A 19,977-nucleotide genomic window follows, 5' to 3' on the forward strand; every position below is an offset into this window, starting at 1 on the left:
CTCTTGTCCATATCATGACACAAGTACACATCGTTTGTATAACTTGTATTTTAGAGTTTTAAAAATGGACATTTAATATCATTGCTTTCCAAACAAGGGTAGGATAAATGTGGTTATACTGGTTACTGGACACAGTGATGTCCTGGTAGAGAAGACCATGAGAAGAGCATGATTTAGAGTCTGAATGATGAGCACTAGTGACTCTCTCCCTCTGATCCACCCAAGCCTGAACTGATAGAGCACACGTGGCTGTTGCATGAGCAAAGCAGGGATGGCAATGAATAGGCCAAAACTGTTACTGGTTTTATTAGTAATGTTTTAAAGTTAATACTTGCTGCATGAAGATGTTCCAGGTAGGTGGTCAGACAGGTTCCCTAGGACAGGAGAGAGATATAAAATTACAACATTCAGAAATGGCTTAGTCTGCAGATTCACTTGGTGTCTAGCCCTCTTAGGGATTTGGTGGAAAATAAAAATACGTTCCTCGCCTAATATAACCCCTCTAACCCATGACCTACTAGCTAGTTTAGGGTTTGCTCCCCGTTTGCTTGTGTCTTTGAGTTGTTTTGGGTTGGTAGGAGTTTTTGTGATTGTTGTGGTTTTGTTTGTATTTTTTTTTTCCTCCACAAAAACAGACTGGGAGCTGTGAGCCCCTTTGCTAGTAGGGCATCCTGACATAACACTCCTGGTAACCATTTTTGACTCAGAGAGAGAAAAAAGCTGAATTCTATCTAAAAAGAAGTGCTAGAAGGAAGGAAAAGTTTAGCTTGTGTGGACTAGATGCAGTAAGGACACTAAGACAGGGTCTTTTGTTCTTTAAAATATGTGATTGATGCTTCTGTCTTTTCTATTATTGAAAAGATGAAAAAAAAAAAACAACAACCCACAAAGTTGTTAAAACACAGGCTGAATTTTCTTAGCAGAGAAAGTAAATTTTATTTGAATGTAACATGCTATATATAAACATAATTGATTTTTAAAGTTAAAAATGTTTACCTTTTATAAATATGCTTACGAGATTTCATCTTTAGAAGCACTCAATAGGATTAATACTACTTTTTTTTTTTTTTAAATAGCATATTGCTGAATTCTGAAAATACAGTATTCTATCAGGAATGTTCTTCTGCACATTCAGAATTTTCATCTCTGTCCTGAAGTTTTCTGATCTTGACAAAACAACAACATAACAAACACTAAAGAAGATACTGTCCAAATATTGTGCTTTACAGCATAGAATATCTTACATACATTCTTCTTTGTTTTCCTAAAATACATTTTCAGCATTTTAAATTATATTTTTTTAAAAAAGAAAAAAAATAATGCAAATCAAATCAAAACCTTCATTAGAAATTGGCACACAAAAAATATCATGCATGTGGAATATTATGTGCTGTTTTCAGGTGATTCTTTTCCTGTTTGCTCTTGATTCCTTAGCATTCCCTTAATTTCAAATAAACATTAACATGCTTATATAAATGGTATATAAAGTTACACAGTGGATGTGGGTTTTTCTTACCATATTTCTACTGCACATGAGAGAAAGCTGGTAATCTTCAGCTGAGGTCAAAGACTGTCATATCAATATGATATAAAAATGTCATTTTGTGAGTTATATTAAAGGAATGTTATTATATGATTGTTTCAAAATTTAATACAGGGTGATTATCCCAAGAATAGTCAAATTAGTTTAACATGTACTGACAGATGGTTAGTGGGCAAAGACATGAATAACCTGACACACAAATCAGCATTAAAATACATCTATGCACTGTGAAAATGATTGCAAATGATATTAGCATCGTGTTTTGACAAACGAGATTTCTTTCTCTTGACTTACTAACACAAAGTTACCTTAGTCCCACGACTTCTTCACTTGCACCATTCAATTGAATACACTGCTGAAAATGGGTAATCTGTCACAGTGTGCTGGAGGCTGAATAGCAATCAAATTCCATGCTTCTCTGATTTGATTTTAAAGTTAATTTAGTGATTTAATTTCTGGATGTAGGAATGAAGCTACTTCTGCAGATAATATTTAGTTGCCAACTATATTTATGGGCAAATACTTCCTTCTGTGCAGCTCTGTTGAAGGTGTTTCTCTCTTACTCATTTTCATTTACTTAAAAAAGCTCTTTTTTATAAACATTAGCATTACTGCCAAATAGAAAAGTTTATGAAATCTTATACACCCATTATCACTTTACTACTGCATTTTATAAATAACAGATAGACTTTGTAACAAACCTGATCCATTTAAACATATTATTGAGTTTTTATGTATTAGGCATAATAAAATAATTCACTTAGGCAAAGTTCTCTGATTTTTGTAATGATAAGATACTTTGTGCTCTAATAACATCATGACTCAGAGATAAGTGTTCTCTATATGGGGGGCTACTGAGATGTGTGTAGTCTGTGCTGCTTCCTGGAAATGTTTCTTATCTTCCTGACTCAGTCTTCATGGAACTCCACTCAGTTTAGTTTCACAGTATTTGTAGTCATCAGGGCAGCTTCACGACAACAACACAAGCTCCAGCCCTTCCAATATTGACTGGAACTTCCTAAAAAGAGAGAAAAAAAAGAGGGGGGGGAGTAGGGGGGTGTGTAGAATAAAAAGGAAAAATCATTTTTAGGAGACTACTCTGGATATGACTAGAAGAAATTACTTGCCGATTAAAGGGAAAGCAATTTGTTCCTTGAAACTAATGTTCTGCTAAAAAAATTATATTTAACTAGGGCTCTGAAAACACAGTTTTGGCTTCTTGGGAAAATACTTTAGCAGCTGCTGAGAGTTACAGGAGTGTAGGCTGGTGTTGTTGCTCTTAACTTTTGGAAGTCCAAGAATGTGGACTGTGTAACTGCAAATGGATTTTAAATATTTCCTCGTGATCTCAGGGATGGTGAGAACTATGGGAACTGGGTAGTTCCCAGCAGAAGACACTGCTGACCAAGGCACACCAGCCCCAACCCCAGCCCTTTCAAGTGCTTCAAGCCCAAACTGATTTGTGCAACCTGGTTTGCTTGCCACGTACTGCCTCTACCCTTTAGTCTGAAAAATGTTCCAGTTATTTCACAGGAGAGGCAAACAGCATTTTATACAAGCCCAACTGTAGTATTACTGCATTCTTCACAAAACCAGGGATAATTTTGCAATGTGCTCATTCTTAGTTTGTCCATTATTCAGGCAGAAATCCCCTTATGCACAGGAAGAATTCCTATTATTTATTAAATGGTTCTTCCTATTACCTCTGTCCACTCATTATTTTGAGCATCATAGGACTCCACGGTGTCCAGGTACGTGTGGCCATCATAGCCCCCAACAGCATATAGTCTGTCCCCCAAAGGACAAATTCCAACAGCATCCCGAGGCACACTCAAGGGGGCCACTGTTGTCCAGGCATCTGTTTTAGGATCATACCTAGGATATTTTATGATTAGAATTAGAAAATACATTGTAGAAACACAGTTGAAATTTAAATTATTGGTATTTGCTTCTTTTCTCCTGTATTTTAATTCCATTTATGCCATGAACCAGTATAGAGAATTGTGAGTAACACGACTGAATATTTAATTTAGCCACTAGAGGGGTCTTCAAGCACATGGAAGAATGCTTTTTGATTACAGTCTCTCCATTTTTTTCAGATTAAACAATCAATACATTTTGAGCATAAATGAGGCCTAAGGGAATAATACCACAGACATCAATTGACTCAGCAAAGTTCATTTCAATATATTATTTTCTCTTTCTTGTCAGAACTAATGTTTTCAGAAAATGTCACTGTAAAAGAAGATAAATATTGCATATAGTTGATAAAATCTGTAACACAAAATACATGGCAGCATTTTACATTTTACATCAGTGTTGGTTTTATTTCTGATATGTACTCAATTTCCAATATAAACTCAAGTGAATTCCAAGATAGTCCCAGCTTTACACCACATAACTGAGAACAAAACTTAATCAGGGAGCTGAATCCTTGCACAGTTTTCCTTTCTTGTCCCCAAATGACACTAGAGGGTCAATGAATACCCACGGCCCATCAGACAGCCAGAGGGGTTGTCCCCACTCGTTATGTTCCCTTCTAACCCAGGGCTCAGGTGTTCTCTTGTCCTCTTACATTGTGCCACATGCCACCACAGTGGCAAAGCAGCATTTGACACACAAGAGCTCTGTTTCTGAAAAAGAAATGTCCAGAATTTGCATTTTTCTTAAGAACTGTGCTCATCAATGGAGAACACAAAAATGGGATTAAATTAGAATCAGATGAACAGTGTTTTCCTTTCAAAAAAAGTACAATTTCACTGCCAACAGTTGTGTGCTACCAAAAGTAGGTTGCTTTGGTGCATGCTTGGTGGTTGGGGTTTTTGTGCTTGCAAAATCAGACCCTTAGCATGTGTTGTGGCCTGATCTCCTATAGCAACAGTTTCTTACAGAAACAAGGCTCTTTCCATCAGTCTCCTCCATCAGAAAATACCTGTGTAGTAACTACTGCCTGTGGGAGTATGTGAGATTTATTATCTTTTTAATCTTTTGGTCAATATCAGCCATATTATTGGAGGAAGATAACTGAAAAGTATTTAGTTCCTACAATATATGACCTAAGTAGCCCAAATCTGGGTTTTGGCACTTGGGAACTGAAACAGTCACATGTTAAATTTATCTAACTTAAGTTGCCTTTACCTGGCGCCTGGGCAGCTCAAATAGAAGGGGTGCTGGGGGCAGCTTGCTCTGAGGCTTAATTCTTTTGTTACCACAGGAGCATTGGAAATCAGTTATTCTGCTCAAATTATTATTTGAAAAAAAACACAATATGAATTACAAGAATAACATTCCAATTGTGAAGAGACTTCCCTTGCTGCTATAAATTATTTTATATTTCCTTCCTGGAATGTAAAATAAAACAAAGAGAAAAACAAATTCCTTACCTTTCTACACAGTCAGAAAGTCGAGAGCAGTGGTTGGAAGCAGGTGCATCGTGACCTCCCACAGCATATAAAAACCCATTGTAGGTTGCAACACCAACTCCACCTCTTCTCTTGGACATGGAAGCACATATACTCCACTTGTTCGTGTGTGGATCAAAGCATTCCATTGATTTTAAGCAGGAGCTGCCATCTCGTCCACCAACAGCATAGAGTCTGGGATAATTACCCACAAGAAGGCAAACCATTTCAGTCTTTACTTTCTCATTTTAAAAGGAACCTCCTTTGGTTAATTTAATTCAGATCACTTTAAACTTCTCATTATGCCCAGTATTTGCTATCTGACAGCTCTGCTCTAGAACTTTCTTTGCACAGAAGTTTTTGCATGCTATATGAAGTTCTATTCTTCACACGCAGTGTAAATGGTCAAGCAGTCGTGTTTCAGCTTTAGGCTTGAAAATGCATATGAACTTCTTTAAATAAGAACTATGCATGGAATTTAATTGAAAGATGCTACATATGTTTGAAACATATGGGTAGTGTTCCCTATGACAAGTTTCTGGAGTATTTGACATCTTTGTAGCACACTAAGCATTTTCCTAAACTGTTAATCACAGAATCACAGAAGGGTTTGGTTTGGAAGGGACCCTGAAGATCATCTAATTCCACCCTCTACATATGCAGGAACATCTTCCGCTAGACCAGGTTTCGTCAAGCGCCATCCAACCTGGCCTTGAACACTTTTAAGAATGGGGCAGCCACAGCTTCCCTGGACAAAACTGTTCCAGTGTCTCACCACCTTCACAAGGAAGAATTTCTTCCTAATGTCTAATCTAAACCTTCCCTCTTCCAGTTTAAAGCCATTACCCCTTGTCCTATTGCTACATGCCCTTATTCAAAGTCCCTCCTAGAAAATTAACTAGAAAATTCAGTTAGAATAATACAAAACTCCTGTTTTGCTCTTCTAGTGTTTGTGTATGGAAGACCCTTAGAAAACTTGATTATTTGATTTGTTTTCTTTTCACATCATGCCATTAGATACAGACTACTTGTTTACACAGCTTTCACAGAGAGAGGAAGTAACTGCATAGACAGATTGGTTGGGATTTTTTGCTTTCTGTAATGTCTAGAAACATGGTAGTGTTCCCCACGCTCTAAGGAAAAAAAAAAATGCCATTACTGACTGATGTTTTCAATAGACCATTGGTCAGAGAAATTTGAAGTCTTTTCTGGTGGTTGAGTAGAAAAAAAATATTGCGTGACTTAGGGAAACAGGAGAAGGAGAAGCTTTCTGCTTGGTTAGACAGCAGCAGTAGCACTGAATGGTGGATGTTTGATCCCAGCTTCTTCTGGTATGCCAGAAATTACATCACTAGGCTAACAGACATGATTTAAGCCAGGCCACAGACAGTTTGTGTCAGTGACTGAGAACAGAGGCAGGATCAGGCTGGATTTCCTCTTTGACAAAGTGGTTTCCTGCATGTCGCTGTGGAAGGTACCAACAAGAGTTTGTAGTTAAGTTTATGCTGAGAACATTTCCTCTGAGATACAACAGGGACCTAAGTAGGCTGTCCTGCCTCTCTTGGACTTTTGAGTTAAAGATTAAAATTATGTCATGTTTGAATGCAAAACACTGATTTGAATATGAAGTTTTGCATTTGCAAATATCTGTTTGCTGATATCCTTATTTGTGCTCTTTATCCTTCTCTTTTACTGGAATTTAAGAAGTGAACAGGGAAGCCAGTGATAAGTTTCAGGCTAAATGCAGATGTCTGCCTGCAAACTGTCATTGCTGACAGCTTTCCACAGATTTCAATAAGAAGGAAAGTTGGTTCAAGCCACGGGTCTTCAACATAATGTGGGGGCCTTTAGAAGGCTTTTGTGTTTGCAGCACCAGGCTATCTTGCTGAAGAAGGATAAAATAATTATCTTAATTGTTGATTTATGAGTAGTTCTTCCTGGTGCTGAAAAACACCTACTTTCAAACAGGAACATACAATAAGGTGTAACACGTTGTTCACTACAGGTTATAGAGTGGATTCATACAAGGGCTTGTTCCCATGTAAAAGTACATGAGTGGCTTTAGTGTCTTAGAGGATGTTTACCTAAGTTTTTGAAAATCTTGATGGGAAAACCAACGTGCAGTGAACAAGTTGTCTCTGTGTATTTGAGCAACAGGTGAAGGGCAGAATAATTCTGGGTAGGATAATACTTATGAAAGGCTGTTTATTCCATCCATAATCATTAAACTCATCTTCCTTTCATTGAACACCCCATATGCCTTTAACCTTTTAAAAAGTATTCTTGACTGTAAACTTGTATGTTAAAGTTATACAAGCAAGGTGTAAAATAACAGAGGAATGACTTTGTTTCTCCATGTTCTTTCAAATAGTGCTTCCTTAGACACAGTGCTTTTAGAATGTAAACATGATCTTGGGAGTATTTTTTTTTAAGTAGCTGATGTTATATACCCATAAGTTATATTCTAGGTAAACTTTTTATATGTTAGTAACATTTTCAAATTGCTTTAACTCGAAGTATGTTTAAAACTGCAAGTTTGAGAACAATTTACCACACAACAAAGGAAGTTTTCCTTTCTTATTGTTGTGCTTTATATTCTCTCTTTGTTTTCTTGAGGTGATTAATTACTATCACATTGAAAAGAAAATTTAAGGAGCTGTATTTTCAAGGAAGGAAGAAAATGAAAAACCAAAAGAGAGCTTTTCCTGTTGACATACTTGCTGTTCAGTGCTGCAACCCCCACGGTGCTCCGAGGGGTTGACATGCTCGCAACATAGTTCCACTGCCGGGCTTGTGGGTCCCATCTCTCTACAGTATTAAGGTAACTCCATCCATCATGGCCACCAACAGCATACATTGGTCCTTCAAGCATTGCTACCCCTTAGGAGACAGAATGAGGGACAAAATGCAGTATCTAGTAATTTCAGTGACCAATAATGTATTAACTTCATACTTTAATTCCCTGTATGCAGATAAACAATTTCAGCTGGTATGAAACTATCTAAAAGCTGCCATGTCATTTGGCAGAATAAACAGAGATAAGCAAAATACTTCATACACAGTGTTTTCCTGAACAAGTATTATCTTTTGCCAAAAGGTTAGAGGAAAGCTGCTTTAGTTCTGATGTGTCACTTCGTGGACATTTATCTCTTCCAATTCAGTTGACTGTATGCAGAACAAATCTAGCTCCTAAATGAGAAACAATGCAGTTCTTGTAAAGAAAGGCAAAGGTTGAGCTTTGCAATGAAAAATATACCCAAGCCAACCACCCATCCTTATTCTGAGCCAGCTGAAGTTCTGTAGACCTGCCAGTGTGAAGCCTGAGTGGGTGGGTAGCTGACTGCCCTTAACATTTTATTGCCTGTAAGGGGAACACACTTTTGGATAAGAGCAGGTTTGTATCTGTTGTTTTTGAGGCACAGGAGAGTGAACTTGGCTGTCTCTGTATGGATGTACCCTGTGTCATTGTCCTTCTCCAGAAAGAAGGGCTTTTCTGCTTCCGCTTTGGGCAGCTGCTGCTGTTTGATTCCTTTGTTAGGTAAGGTAAAAGGTTTGAATCTGTCTGCTTAGAAGTTTTCTAAATCTGTCTTTTCAGGCCTAAATATACATGGCCTGATTTTTTCAAAAGTGCTAACCCTCCACAAAATCACACAGAAGCTAATAGGAGCTGGAAGTGTAAGACAGCTCTGCCAGCCAGGCTGATGCACATGTAAAAACCTAACTTTGGGCAGTCAGATTTCCTGCTGACCTACTTGTTGGCTAGAATTATGTCCCTGCAGTTGATAATTATAAAGACTTCAATGATAATTATTTCATCTGTTTGGTTTTCTTTCCCTTTTCTACCTGCCAGTATTTTCTTTTATAAATTTGACAGACCAACTGGTAAGAACCCTACAATATACTTTGTCCACCAAGGGGTGGGGAAGGGGATAGAGGCCACAAAGGGTTATCAAATACTTCTGTTATAAATATTTTTCTATTATTCAGTAAAATACTCTAGGTCATTAGAACTTCCTGCTGATTTCAAGCAATACCTGTTTCTTTAACCTGAAGAGAATCCAGCTTTTTCGTTAGAACTGTGTTATATAAATCATTCAGAAATCATCATATTTGCTCCCTTCCAGTCTCCTTAACTGTAAACCTTTTTTTTTATAGCTCCAGAAATAAATTCTAGATTTCATATTCATATTATTCACTGTGAATAATATGAAGGATTATTGTGCAATAAAGACCCATAGATACTAAGCCATGGCAGAGCTCTGTAAATCTTCTTGTAATTACAACATTAAAATCAGTGAGGTTTTACTTATTTCTTTGCAATGTTTTCTTCAGTGTGAGTGATCACTGATCAGTGTGATCTGATTTTTAGAGGTGTTTGGTACCTCTGGGCTTAAGTCATAATTTAAAATAACCTGAAAATCAGATTGTTACTGTATTGCAAACATATCTCTTGACCAATTACAGTAGATGAAGATTGATTATTTGATTGATTATTTTAACTGTTGCTTATATTTTAGAATTTTCTAAAAGCATCAGGAACTCTGGAAGACCAGTATAAATTAGGTGAATACTAAGAAATATCACTGTCAAAATTATGGCAATAGGCAACTCTCTTTGAAAGATATCTTGTGCAAATATTGCTGCATGTTATTAAATGCTTTAAAAAGTTAGGTCAGCAGTGTTTGTGTCAATCGCAATTCATTTCTATGTGATCCAAGGTATTTACAAAGACAGAGCACCTCTTACCTAGGCCATGTCTGTGTGTTGACATAGGAGGCATTGTAGTCCAGACTTTTGTGATAGGGTTGAAACATTCAACAATGTTAGAAGTTTTCAGACCATCTCGTCCTCCCACAATGTAGAGCTTGTTGTCAATTACTGCAACTCCAAATTGTAATCTTCGACCATTCATGGTACCAATTTGTACCCAACTGTTAGTCCTGAGGTCATATTTTTCAATTGTAGTGGTACCTGTTAAAAATGTAAGTATTATGAGATAGTCAGGAAGTGATCAGTACCCAGCAGAAAATAGTCAGTACAAACCAAATCATTATTAAATTGTAACACACTGAAATTCTGTGTGTGAACTTTTACTGTGGCTCCCTGGGAGCTTCAGTTATGAAATGGGAACCTGGTAAGAAAGCTGCATTAAGTGCATGTGCGTATGTTTGTCATATTTATTAGACTAAACCAGGGACAAAAAGATCAGAACTAAACATCAGCACATTTTTTAATACTGAAAATTTTGGAGATAAGTTAAGTCTGTTACTCATTTGCATAAGGTAAGGTAGGGGTTTTGTGATTGTTGTTGTCATTGTTGGTGGTTGTTATTTTTAAATTCCTTATTAATATGGTATCTCATAACTTTGTACTCTTTAACCATGCTTGTGCTTAAACCACGAGTGGTATCAAAACCTGAAAACGTATCCATGTGTCTGCCTGGCTTAGGACTTGGGCATTCATCTTCATTAATAGTTTGGATATTTTTCTTTTTATGATGGAGACAGACAGAAGGCCAAGTGTTTTCTGAGTCCACAGGTATCTTTTCTGAGGTTCACCTTTGCAGCTGCCTTGCAATAACTGCTCATCTGCTGTAATAGATAAGCTGTATTTTCAATTTTTTCAGGTCGCTGAACTTCTAGTAATGTTTTTACTGTAACAAGTGGCTAGCTCTCTGCCATTGCAAGCTGACACTTGGCCGTGTGCTGGCTCCTGTCAGTCACTCAGCAGCTGTAATTGCTCCTTTGAGAGTTATTTAGTACAGTGAGGAGATGGCTGAGAAACAACCAAGGTAGAATAGGGGATTGGCAGTTGCACATGCATTGCACCCTGGAGCTCAGCTCTAGCTCAACTGAAAGGCAACCAGATAAGAAAAACAGCACTCATTTCCTGCCTCTGCCTTGACTGGGATTTTAGACCAGAGAAGTAGTATTTTGAGAATGACAACAGGCAGTCAGTGGCTGAGGAATTATTTACATCAGCAAAATGACCATGCAGTAAAGCAGAGGAGAAAGGTAGCATTTGGTTTAGAGATGTTTCACAAGTAGAATCTGCTAGAGATCATCTGCTATACTCAATAAATTTAGTGAAATAAGAGCTTCTCTCATGATACCTTTTCTCTCCTCTATGTGCTTTTCCAAATGCATAGACTGGAAAAGAAACTAGGAGATCCATCTGAAATAAAAGAAAGAAATTCTACTTTTTCCCCTTTCCTGTCTTCTTTTATTCTGAGTGACTGGCTTTCTTTGACTGTGCTTTCCATTTTGTTAAGTCTGTCTGCTCTGCTTTGATTCCTTCCTATTTGTTCTATGCTAATATGTGAATGCCCCAAAGTTCTCAGCTTCAAAAGAAGTATCTCGCATAGTAACTAAAAGCAGGAAAAACACATTAAAGTATCCAGTTTGTTCAGACACACCCTGTAGGCTGTGATTTTTACAGGGGCTTGAAGGCAGGTTTTCAAAGATAATGAATGGGGTTTAGGCACATTCAAATTTGTCAAAATACCAGCCCAAAAAATGGCTCTTTGATCTTCTTTTGATCATTTGTAGTTGAGATTTGAATTCATATACTACCTGAGATAAGCACAAAGCCCAACCTGGTGTTCCCTGAGTGTTTGTTTTATCACAGAAAGTGTATGATTGCCAGAGGCAGTAGCTACTCCTTTCTCAGAGCTTTCTTCCAGTGCATCATAGCCTCTTAGGTGCTGTTTCCTTTATCTTCCAGTCCAGCACAGGCTCAATTCATGCGTCAGAGGACAGCAGGGAGGAGAGGAAGTGCTGTTCTTCTTAACCATCAAAAGGCAAAAGTTCAAACAATTGGCTTTATTCCAAGGTAACAAGTAAAAGAGGCAGCAACAGGAAGTGCAGTTGTTGACTGAAATAGCCCTTGCTTTGCATAACCTTTACTGAGAAAAACCATTTAGAAAATTTTATTCTCATTTTAATTTAAAGATTAGCTTTAATTCTTGGTTGTTGTATATAATTGATAAATAATCGGTATCACTGACTATACTAATTGCTACAGTTTAACTTCATTTTGCTAAACTGCCCTATTTTCATGTGGTGATGGCGACAAATGTGTATTTTGTATTGGATTGCACAGAGACAGTAAGGGGGCCCTGCAAGATCTCTCATACAGGAAAAATCAGTCATCAGCAACTTTTTGCAAACCATGAAATGGATTAGCTTGTGCTATTCTGTTAACAGTGAACTCACACAGCTAAAAGTTACAATGTTCAGCAAGTTGCTGGACTTTAAACTAATTATAGTTCTTTGGCTCCAAGCTGTGAGTTTGAAGTTAAGGTTCCTGTAGAAAATGATTTAATATTCTGCCTACTAAATAGAATAGTGTAATGTGCAAAGCTGTGAGCTGATGGCAGTTGTAAAAACTCAAAAAATAGAATCTGGAATATAATTGTAAGATTTAACTTTCAACTACAAACCTGAAAAAAAAACCCTGTGTATGAAGTCCTGAAAAAAAGCTGCACATACCGTTGCATTAATGAATTTATAATGAATTGATAAGCTTTAGCTAAGAGATATCAATAGTTCTGTAATGCTTTTTTTGGTTTTATTTTCCTCCTCTAACCTTCTAGCTTGTCAAAACATGGAGCACAGGGTTCTAAAACAACATTAAAAGAATCTTGACGTATTTTGAAAATTAATTTTTTCTTCTGATTTGTAAAGTCAAACTCTATACATAAATTCTTGTAAAACTTAACCTTAAAATCACCACCTGAATCAATTTTTTCCAGTCTGTCCTTCAGGTAGGACAGTGTATCAGTGTATCTTTTACAAGCATATGATTCTTGCAAGAAGAAAGAACATCTGACAAGTAGGATTGTGTTCATTATTTTTTTCCCTCTTTTTCATCCCTAAATTGCTGTTTTTCCTAGCAGAAGTCTTTAAATCATTGCCATATATTTTCTGGATGTCTGTAATACAAATAATGAATACAGTTAATTTCTGAACTTACCTTTAGTGGCATCCATACCTCCTACAGCATAGAGTGCACCCACGGTAGATTTTCTAGGCTTAGTTCGAGGACTCTGCATCATGGACCGTCTTTCTGGTAGCAGATGGTACTTCATAGCCTCCATGAGAAGCTTCTGACACTCTAGGTCGTCTGCAAACATTGGGCTGTTTTCTAGGTCAGCTAGTAACTAAGAAATAGTAAATGAGGATCTTATGTACATCTAAATAAGGAAATTGTATATACTTTAATGATTAAATTGTTTGTAGCTACAAATACTCATTTTCCATTCACCTCTCTGTTGAGTTTTCTGAGAGTCTCTGCTTTAATGCCAGCAAAATGATATAAAGGTAGGAAAAAAGTCTTTATGTATGATGTCTTTGCTTTATTTTTTCCAAAAACTTCCTTCTACCCTGTAGAAAAGGTTAAATTGCAAATGTAGCACTGCACCTTCTGAATGCAACATTCCTTTTAATGTGAATTTAAGCAAATCTAACATACAGTACTGGACGTCTCTGTGAATATTAGAATATATTAAATGAGGCATATATTTAAAACAAAATGCCTATAGGATTTTCATACTTAATCCAGAGTTGAATATTTGCAGCTTCACTCATGGAGATCCGTAAAGTATCTGTAGTCCTGACATTCCTATAGGTTTTTCTGTTGAGATACATAGATTCTTCTATGACACAGATACAGCGGTGTCAGCTTGCTGTAAACTAGTCTGTCCATCTCTGGAACTTGTTCAATCAAGTGTCTCTTACAGTCTTAAAGGATAAATTCTGTCAATGCTCAGAATAGTCAGCAACAATCTAGACCCTTTTGGTTTTGTCTCCTTTCAGTGGCAATAAAGAATTAAGTATTGTGCCTTAATCTGTCCTGCAGTTCAGTAAATCTATATAAATATCTTTGCTTGGTATCTAAGGAAAACCACTACTTTTGGTACCCAACAAAGAAACACTGTACTTTTGTAATACTGTTAGACTGACATTTTTATAGTGGTAATTCTGAGCCTAGTAGTTATGCTGGCAGTGTGGGTTGTTGCTATTTTTTATCTGTGTTTACAAATAATGCATCTATCTACAATAGGGGAAAAAAAAAAGAAAAAAAAAGACCAAAACACCCCAGTCAAGACCAGAACCTTTCCACAGAATTATTTTCTGTGTCTAAATGGTGCTTGAGGCAAGCACTGCTGGTGGTCAAGCTCCCTGCTGGCCCTTCCCTTCCATACCTGGGGAGGAAGCAGGGGCAGCCTGATGTAGGAAAGCAGCATTCCTAGGTCTCGTTGCCGGTTTTGCAGATCATGCCTCACCCACATCATCAAGGCCTGGAATATGGCTTCTTCATCTGGAACGTTGATGTCATCGCTAGACAAGAGCTTTGCAATTTCATTAGCAGGGAGCAAAAGAAATTCCTGGTTTTTTATTACTTCTATGAAGTGTTCCTAGAAAGAAAAAAAGGTGTCAATGCACTGATGATTTTCACACCTTGAAATGATGTTTTCTTAGATAATGTAGGCATTGCATTTATTTCATTCCTGTCCTGCTCTATGGTGTAGGGAGCCACAATATATCTTCTAAAGATCACTGAATCTGCTGCTGCCACATTTGGGAGATTTTGTTTGCTCTTTGCTGCCTCACTCTTGCAGGACTGAAGGACAGTGCTCATCTTCACACTGCCATGCTTACAGATGGGTTTGGCAGGCTTCTTGTCAGGATGGGCCTGTCCTAGGGATTGGCCACTGGCAGGTTAGTCCATCAATGTGATCTTAACACTGAAAATAGAAAAGCTCTTTGAAGACATAATGTGTAGTTAAGAATGCCAAGAGAACATTCAAATAAAGTCGGTAACTTCTGTTGCAATCAGATTGAAGTTTTAAGCAAATTACATTGAAATCTTCAAGTCCTTTTGCAACAGCCTGCACCAGATGTTGACTCTATGTCTGTGCTCTTAGTAGCAGAAAATATAGCAAGGGAAATTAAACACACTTTTCTAGCAGTACCTTTTGGGCAATGGAAAATTGTAGAAGTTCCAACAAAGGGGTCTCAGTATTGAAGTTATTGCTGTGATAAAAAGCAGCAGCTCCAGAAATGGCCACAAATATTAAATCCCTAGAATCTTTCCAAGAATTATTTTTGATAAAAATAATATATTGTAGAGTCAAGTTAACAGAGTATTGGAATTGATATTAAAATATCAGTGCACTTGCTTACGCTAATTCCAAAGCAAAAAAATAAATTATGTTAAGAGAGATGAGGTTTTTGTGTTACTTGCAAAAGAGTGCATGTAGGAATTCCTGTCTGTATTTGAAACCTTAATTTCCACCTATGTACCTGGAAGTAATGTATCTTATTTGGGAACCAGTTTGAAATTGGGTTGATGAAGACATGTTAGTAACTGGTACTTGCATTATTTGTTTTCAGTAGTTTCTCAGCTTTCTGTAACTCTTTTCAAGAGTACCAAGGATGTAAATATAGAAGTATCATTAGTTACAGGAGATGTTAACTTTGCTCTGCTATGCATATCCTGCTTTAAAATTTGTGACATTCAGAGAATAGGAACAGGAAGGCCAGTCCACACTTCATTACAAATTTAGCACAAGATGTTTATCTGAACAAGCTCTATCTGCACAAAAAGATACTGGGCAGGAAACTGTTAATACTTTGCATCAATGGCTAAAATATTTGAAGGGGAAGGTCTCCATTGTGTCTGGTTTTATTGAATGGATGTGGTGTTTATAGCTGATTATCTTATGAAAATATTTAAGTACTACTAGGTCATTTGAATAGTTTCTCTATCTACAGTACCAATTTATAGACTTCCCTCTAAGGTGTGCAATTTCAAGTGTCTGAGGTTGGCATGAGACAAGAGAATGTTTTATTTATTCTCTTCCACAACACTTTTGTGTGTGTGTGCATTGTCTTTTTCTCCAAAGGTTTTTAAAAATCAGTTCAAGGGATTAAATTTTTTTTTTTTTAAGGTTATTTCAAATTGGTGCAGATTTCCTCTTCTGCCTTAAGTTTGTTAATAGCTGCAAACTTGATAGTTGTTTTATGACATGCAAGCTGCTCTTTCATGGCAGCATTCTCAATTTACGTCACACAGAAGATACGGGAGGTGCTTCTAGAGCTGGAAATGCTCCCAGTTATTTTCAGGAAGATAAAGAGCACATGTAAGAGAGAGTGTGCAGTACTGCTAAGTCTCAGAGATACACTGTGATCCTTCCCATTAGACAGTGCTCTTAAACTGTTATTTCTATGACATATTTTTAAAATACAGTAAAAGTCTAACTCCTGCGGAAGACTGGAGGATAGAAATGGTTAAAAAATTCTATTCAAAAAAGGCTCTGATTGTCTGACAATTTCAATTTTTGCAGAAACCTGCACCATGAATTTTAAATGGTTGAAGTTGTTGCCCATGTGCTAGGGGTGGTGGGAGAAAAGAGGAACAGCAGAGTGGGGAAGCTCCGAGTATAAATGGTGTGGAGCCATTTATAATAGCATTGGCCTAATGCTATTATATAGAGGTTGAGAGAACCTCTGTCTTAAATGCCCTTTCTCGAATGTGAAAATATAAAAGGAATCTAGATTGCTGCTAAACAAACCATTCATTAGTATGACACGAGGGAGCACAACCAGTGCTCTCAATCTGCACATGCCACACTCATTTATCTCAGGATGTGGAAGTGTACAATCTCTTGCTGGAATGCTCTCAGCATTAAGAAGCCTCTAAACTGGTTTTGACAAACTACGCCAATTTTTCAAGCATAAAGCTGCCATGTGTCTCCTAACAAGAAAATCTTTTTATATCTATTTAGCTGTAGCAGTTGCTATTCTTTTTGTGTGTAGAGTTGCTATAGCAGATTTTGTTGCTCTCAGTATTTTTTCCCTTGATTTGGTTTCACAGCAAGCTCTCTGGCTTCTCTGTTTGCCACACTCTGAATATTCATTTCTTGCTTTGAGCCAGAGGAGGATTATGCTCTAGTCAGGGATGTGCTGCTTTTTAGCATTCCAAATCTTTCCCATATGTTATTTTGGTTCTTTTTCTGTGTATCTAACCTTAAAATCAGCTCTAGCCTTTTCTTTGTATTGAATCAAAGCATAGAAACGGGCTGTTTCTGTTGCCTCTTGATGTTGGTCACGTTAAGGCCCTGTTACATATTTTGGAAGAAAATAATACAAACCATACTGCAAATTTAACCTCATTGAGTTTGTCCTACAAGGCAAAACAGAACTCAATTTTTTCTAAGTATGCTTTTGTCTCCCTTCAGTACTTCTGTAACAGTCACATTTCTTAAATTTCCCCTTGGAGTCTGAGCTAGGCAGAGATGGAGACTTAACAGAACTGGCCCTGCCAGCTTAGGAGGAGCAGAGCCACTGCAGCAGCCATGGAGGGAGCAGCAGCCCTGAGCCCACTCAGCTGGCTTTGCTTCACCACAGCCCATATGTTTTGCAGCTGAGTGTTCCCACTCACTGTTAAAATTATAATTACAAAGCAGTTTGTTCTCCTTACCATAGTGTATGTGTGGGCCACCTTCAGGAGCTCTGTGCAGCCCTGAGCATCTCCGAAAGAGCGAATCCCCAGGCAGTTGGAAGGATGGAGCTGCTTCATGAGGAAGTTGCAGCATACCTCAATAACCTGGGAGAGCTGGAGAAGACAAGCTGCAGCTAGCAAACTTTCTATAGTGTCTTCCTTTAACTCTAGAATACCTGTGCAGTTTGCATAGAGGGGGGAAAAAAAGTTGTCAGTCATCATCTTTTCCATTTTTATTTACTTGAAAGCTTCCCACTCCCATTTTTCTCCTCTTCTGAAAAGTTTTGAAGTGTCCTATGATGCACAAATCATCTTGAAGGATTCTTTAAACACATGTTTAAACAGTCATAAAGAAATTAGTGGATTTTTAATACGATTGGAACATTTTTATTGTAGCTTTCAGAGTATTAGATCTGATTTTGAATATTAAAAAAGCAAAATTTAAAAAAAAGAGGTGTGATTAGAGAAAAACTGTTCTTAAAATTAATATATTATAATATATAGAATCATAGAACTATTCAGGTTGGAGAAGCCCCTTGGGATCACCCAGTCCAACCATCATCCTTGCTCTACAAAGTTCTCCCCTAAACCAGATCCACCAACACCACATCCAAACGACCCTTCGGCACATCCAGGAATGGTGACTCCAGCACCTCCCTGGGCAGCCTGTTCCAGTGTCTGACCACTCTTGCTATGAAAAAATGTTTCCTAATGTCCAGTCTAAACCTGCCCTGTTGCAGCTTGAATCTATTCCCTCTTGTTCTGTTGCTAATTACCTGTGAGAAGAGACCAGAACCAACCTCTCTACAAGAGGTAGTTGTAGAGACTGACAAGGTCTCCCCTCAGCCTCCTCTTCCTCAAACTAAACATTCCCAGCTCCTTCAAGCCTTCTTCATCAGATTGATTCTCTAGGCCCTTCACCAGCTCTGTTGCCCTCCTCTGTCCTCGCTCCAGCACCTCGAGATCTCTCATGAATTGAGGTGCCCAAAACTGGACACAACACTCCAGGTGTGGCCTCACCAGTGCTGAGTACAGGGGGACAATCACCTCTCTGCTGCTGCTGGTCGCACTATTCCTAACACAAGCCAGGATGCCTTTGGCTTTCTTGGCCACCTGGGCACACTGCTGGCTCATATTCAGCCACTTGTCAATTAGAACCCCCAGGTCCTTTTCTGCCAGACACTTTCCAGCCACACTTCCCCAGGCCTGGAGGGTTGCCTGAGGTTGTTGTGGCCCAAGTGCAGGACCTGGCACTTGGCCTTGTTGAAGCCCAGACCATTAACATTAGCCCAACGACCTGATCTATCCAAGTCTCTCTGTAGAGCCTCCCTGTCCTCATGCAGATCAACACTCCTGCTTAGCTTGGTGTCATCTGCATTATTTTTATTAAGTTTATATAACACAAAAGAACTCCAGTATCAAAAGCTAGGAAATGCCAGCAATAGGTGCAGGAAACCTCATTTCTCAAATATCATCTACTTGTGCATTTAAATGTTTAACAATATTATTGCATGACACGCGCATTTTTTATGCTCCTAGATGGACTGAAAGTGTTAATTCTGTCCTGAAAATAGAACTGTGGGGGTTTTTTCTGACTGCATTTTTCATTTATCATTACAACCTCCAATTGCCTCAGAAACATTTAATTTCTCTTCCAGCTTCTTCTGTGAAAGGGTGATGCACACCATCTCCATCTAACACGTGTAGAAGGGTGGTGTATTGAGAGACTACGGTAAAAAATTAGCATCAAAGTAGAACTGTGAAAGGTTTCTTGTCCCAAGTCCACTGATTTATTTCAATAAAATATGTAAACACATCAGAAATTGATAGCCATTCATATCTCATTGCCTAGGGAAAAAGTCACACTCAGTTTAGAGGGTGGGTTATCATCACATGAAAACCTATGAAAGTTCAGTTTTCCATAGCAGTCTTCAGCAGTCTTACCTTAGCACAATTCCATCTCTTCCTGATGTCCCTTGCTTTGTAATTTAAATAATATCTTCCCACTTCTGTGGGAAATGAGGCAGGGCTGGCAGGGTGCAGAATGGGGCAATGTTTGGGTTTGTACTGTACAGCTCAGAATAGTTAATGCACCAGCCTGTGATCTGTACTTATTCTTGTAAATCGAGATTGCTAGCTAAAGCCTCGAAGCAAAAAGCACATCCTGATTTCAGAAGTAAACTCGCCCTGTTTCATAGCCTGCCGTTTGTTTTTGTAGTCCTAATTATGTTCTTTCCTATGGTTTTGCATTCAGTAAACTGACAGAGCTGAAGTTTGCTCAAGTGGGATGATTTTGAGATACATGTGGATAATGAGCAGACCACCACCCAGTTTCTTTGTGCTTGTACTAATCTATTTCCTTGGGTAATGTATGCTAATTCAGTGCCACAACAGCACTGAATTATACATGCTGTGCAGCATTCCCTCTGGCTCTCCATATTTATTCCTTGTTTGTACCCACAAACAGGGTCTATTTTGTATATAGAAACTTATTTGATCTGGGTTGCAAATTGCTGAACCTTGTCT

The 19,977-nt window shown here is 38.0% G+C and overlaps 1 protein-coding gene across 1 annotated transcript in view; it reads right to left on the reverse strand.

Moving 5' to 3' along the window:
• Nucleotides 1–930: 930 nt before the first annotated feature.
• The window catches only part of KLHL4 (kelch like family member 4), a 43,704-nt gene continuing 24,657 nt past the window's right edge, over nt 931–19,977 (reverse strand). The window contains exons 4-11 of the mRNA XM_051630489.1: nt 17,431–17,627; nt 14,150–14,362; nt 12,919–13,105; nt 9,691–9,915; nt 7,662–7,824; nt 4,927–5,139; nt 3,247–3,418; nt 931–2,561 (exon numbers count right to left, since the gene is read on the reverse strand). Of these exons, the coding sequence (XP_051486449.1) occupies nt 2,502–2,561; nt 3,247–3,418; nt 4,927–5,139; nt 7,662–7,824; nt 9,691–9,915; nt 12,919–13,105; nt 14,150–14,362; nt 17,431–17,627 (1,430 nt within the window). The 3' untranslated portion in view covers nt 931–2,501. The remainder of the gene's footprint in view (nt 2,562–3,246; nt 3,419–4,926; nt 5,140–7,661; nt 7,825–9,690; nt 9,916–12,918; nt 13,106–14,149; nt 14,363–17,430; nt 17,628–19,977) is intronic.

This window comes from Apus apus, chromosome 12, assembly GCF_020740795.1.
Source record: "Apus apus isolate bApuApu2 chromosome 12, bApuApu2.pri.cur, whole genome shotgun sequence".
Classification (NCBI taxonomy): domain Eukaryota; kingdom Metazoa; phylum Chordata; class Aves; order Apodiformes; family Apodidae; genus Apus; species Apus apus.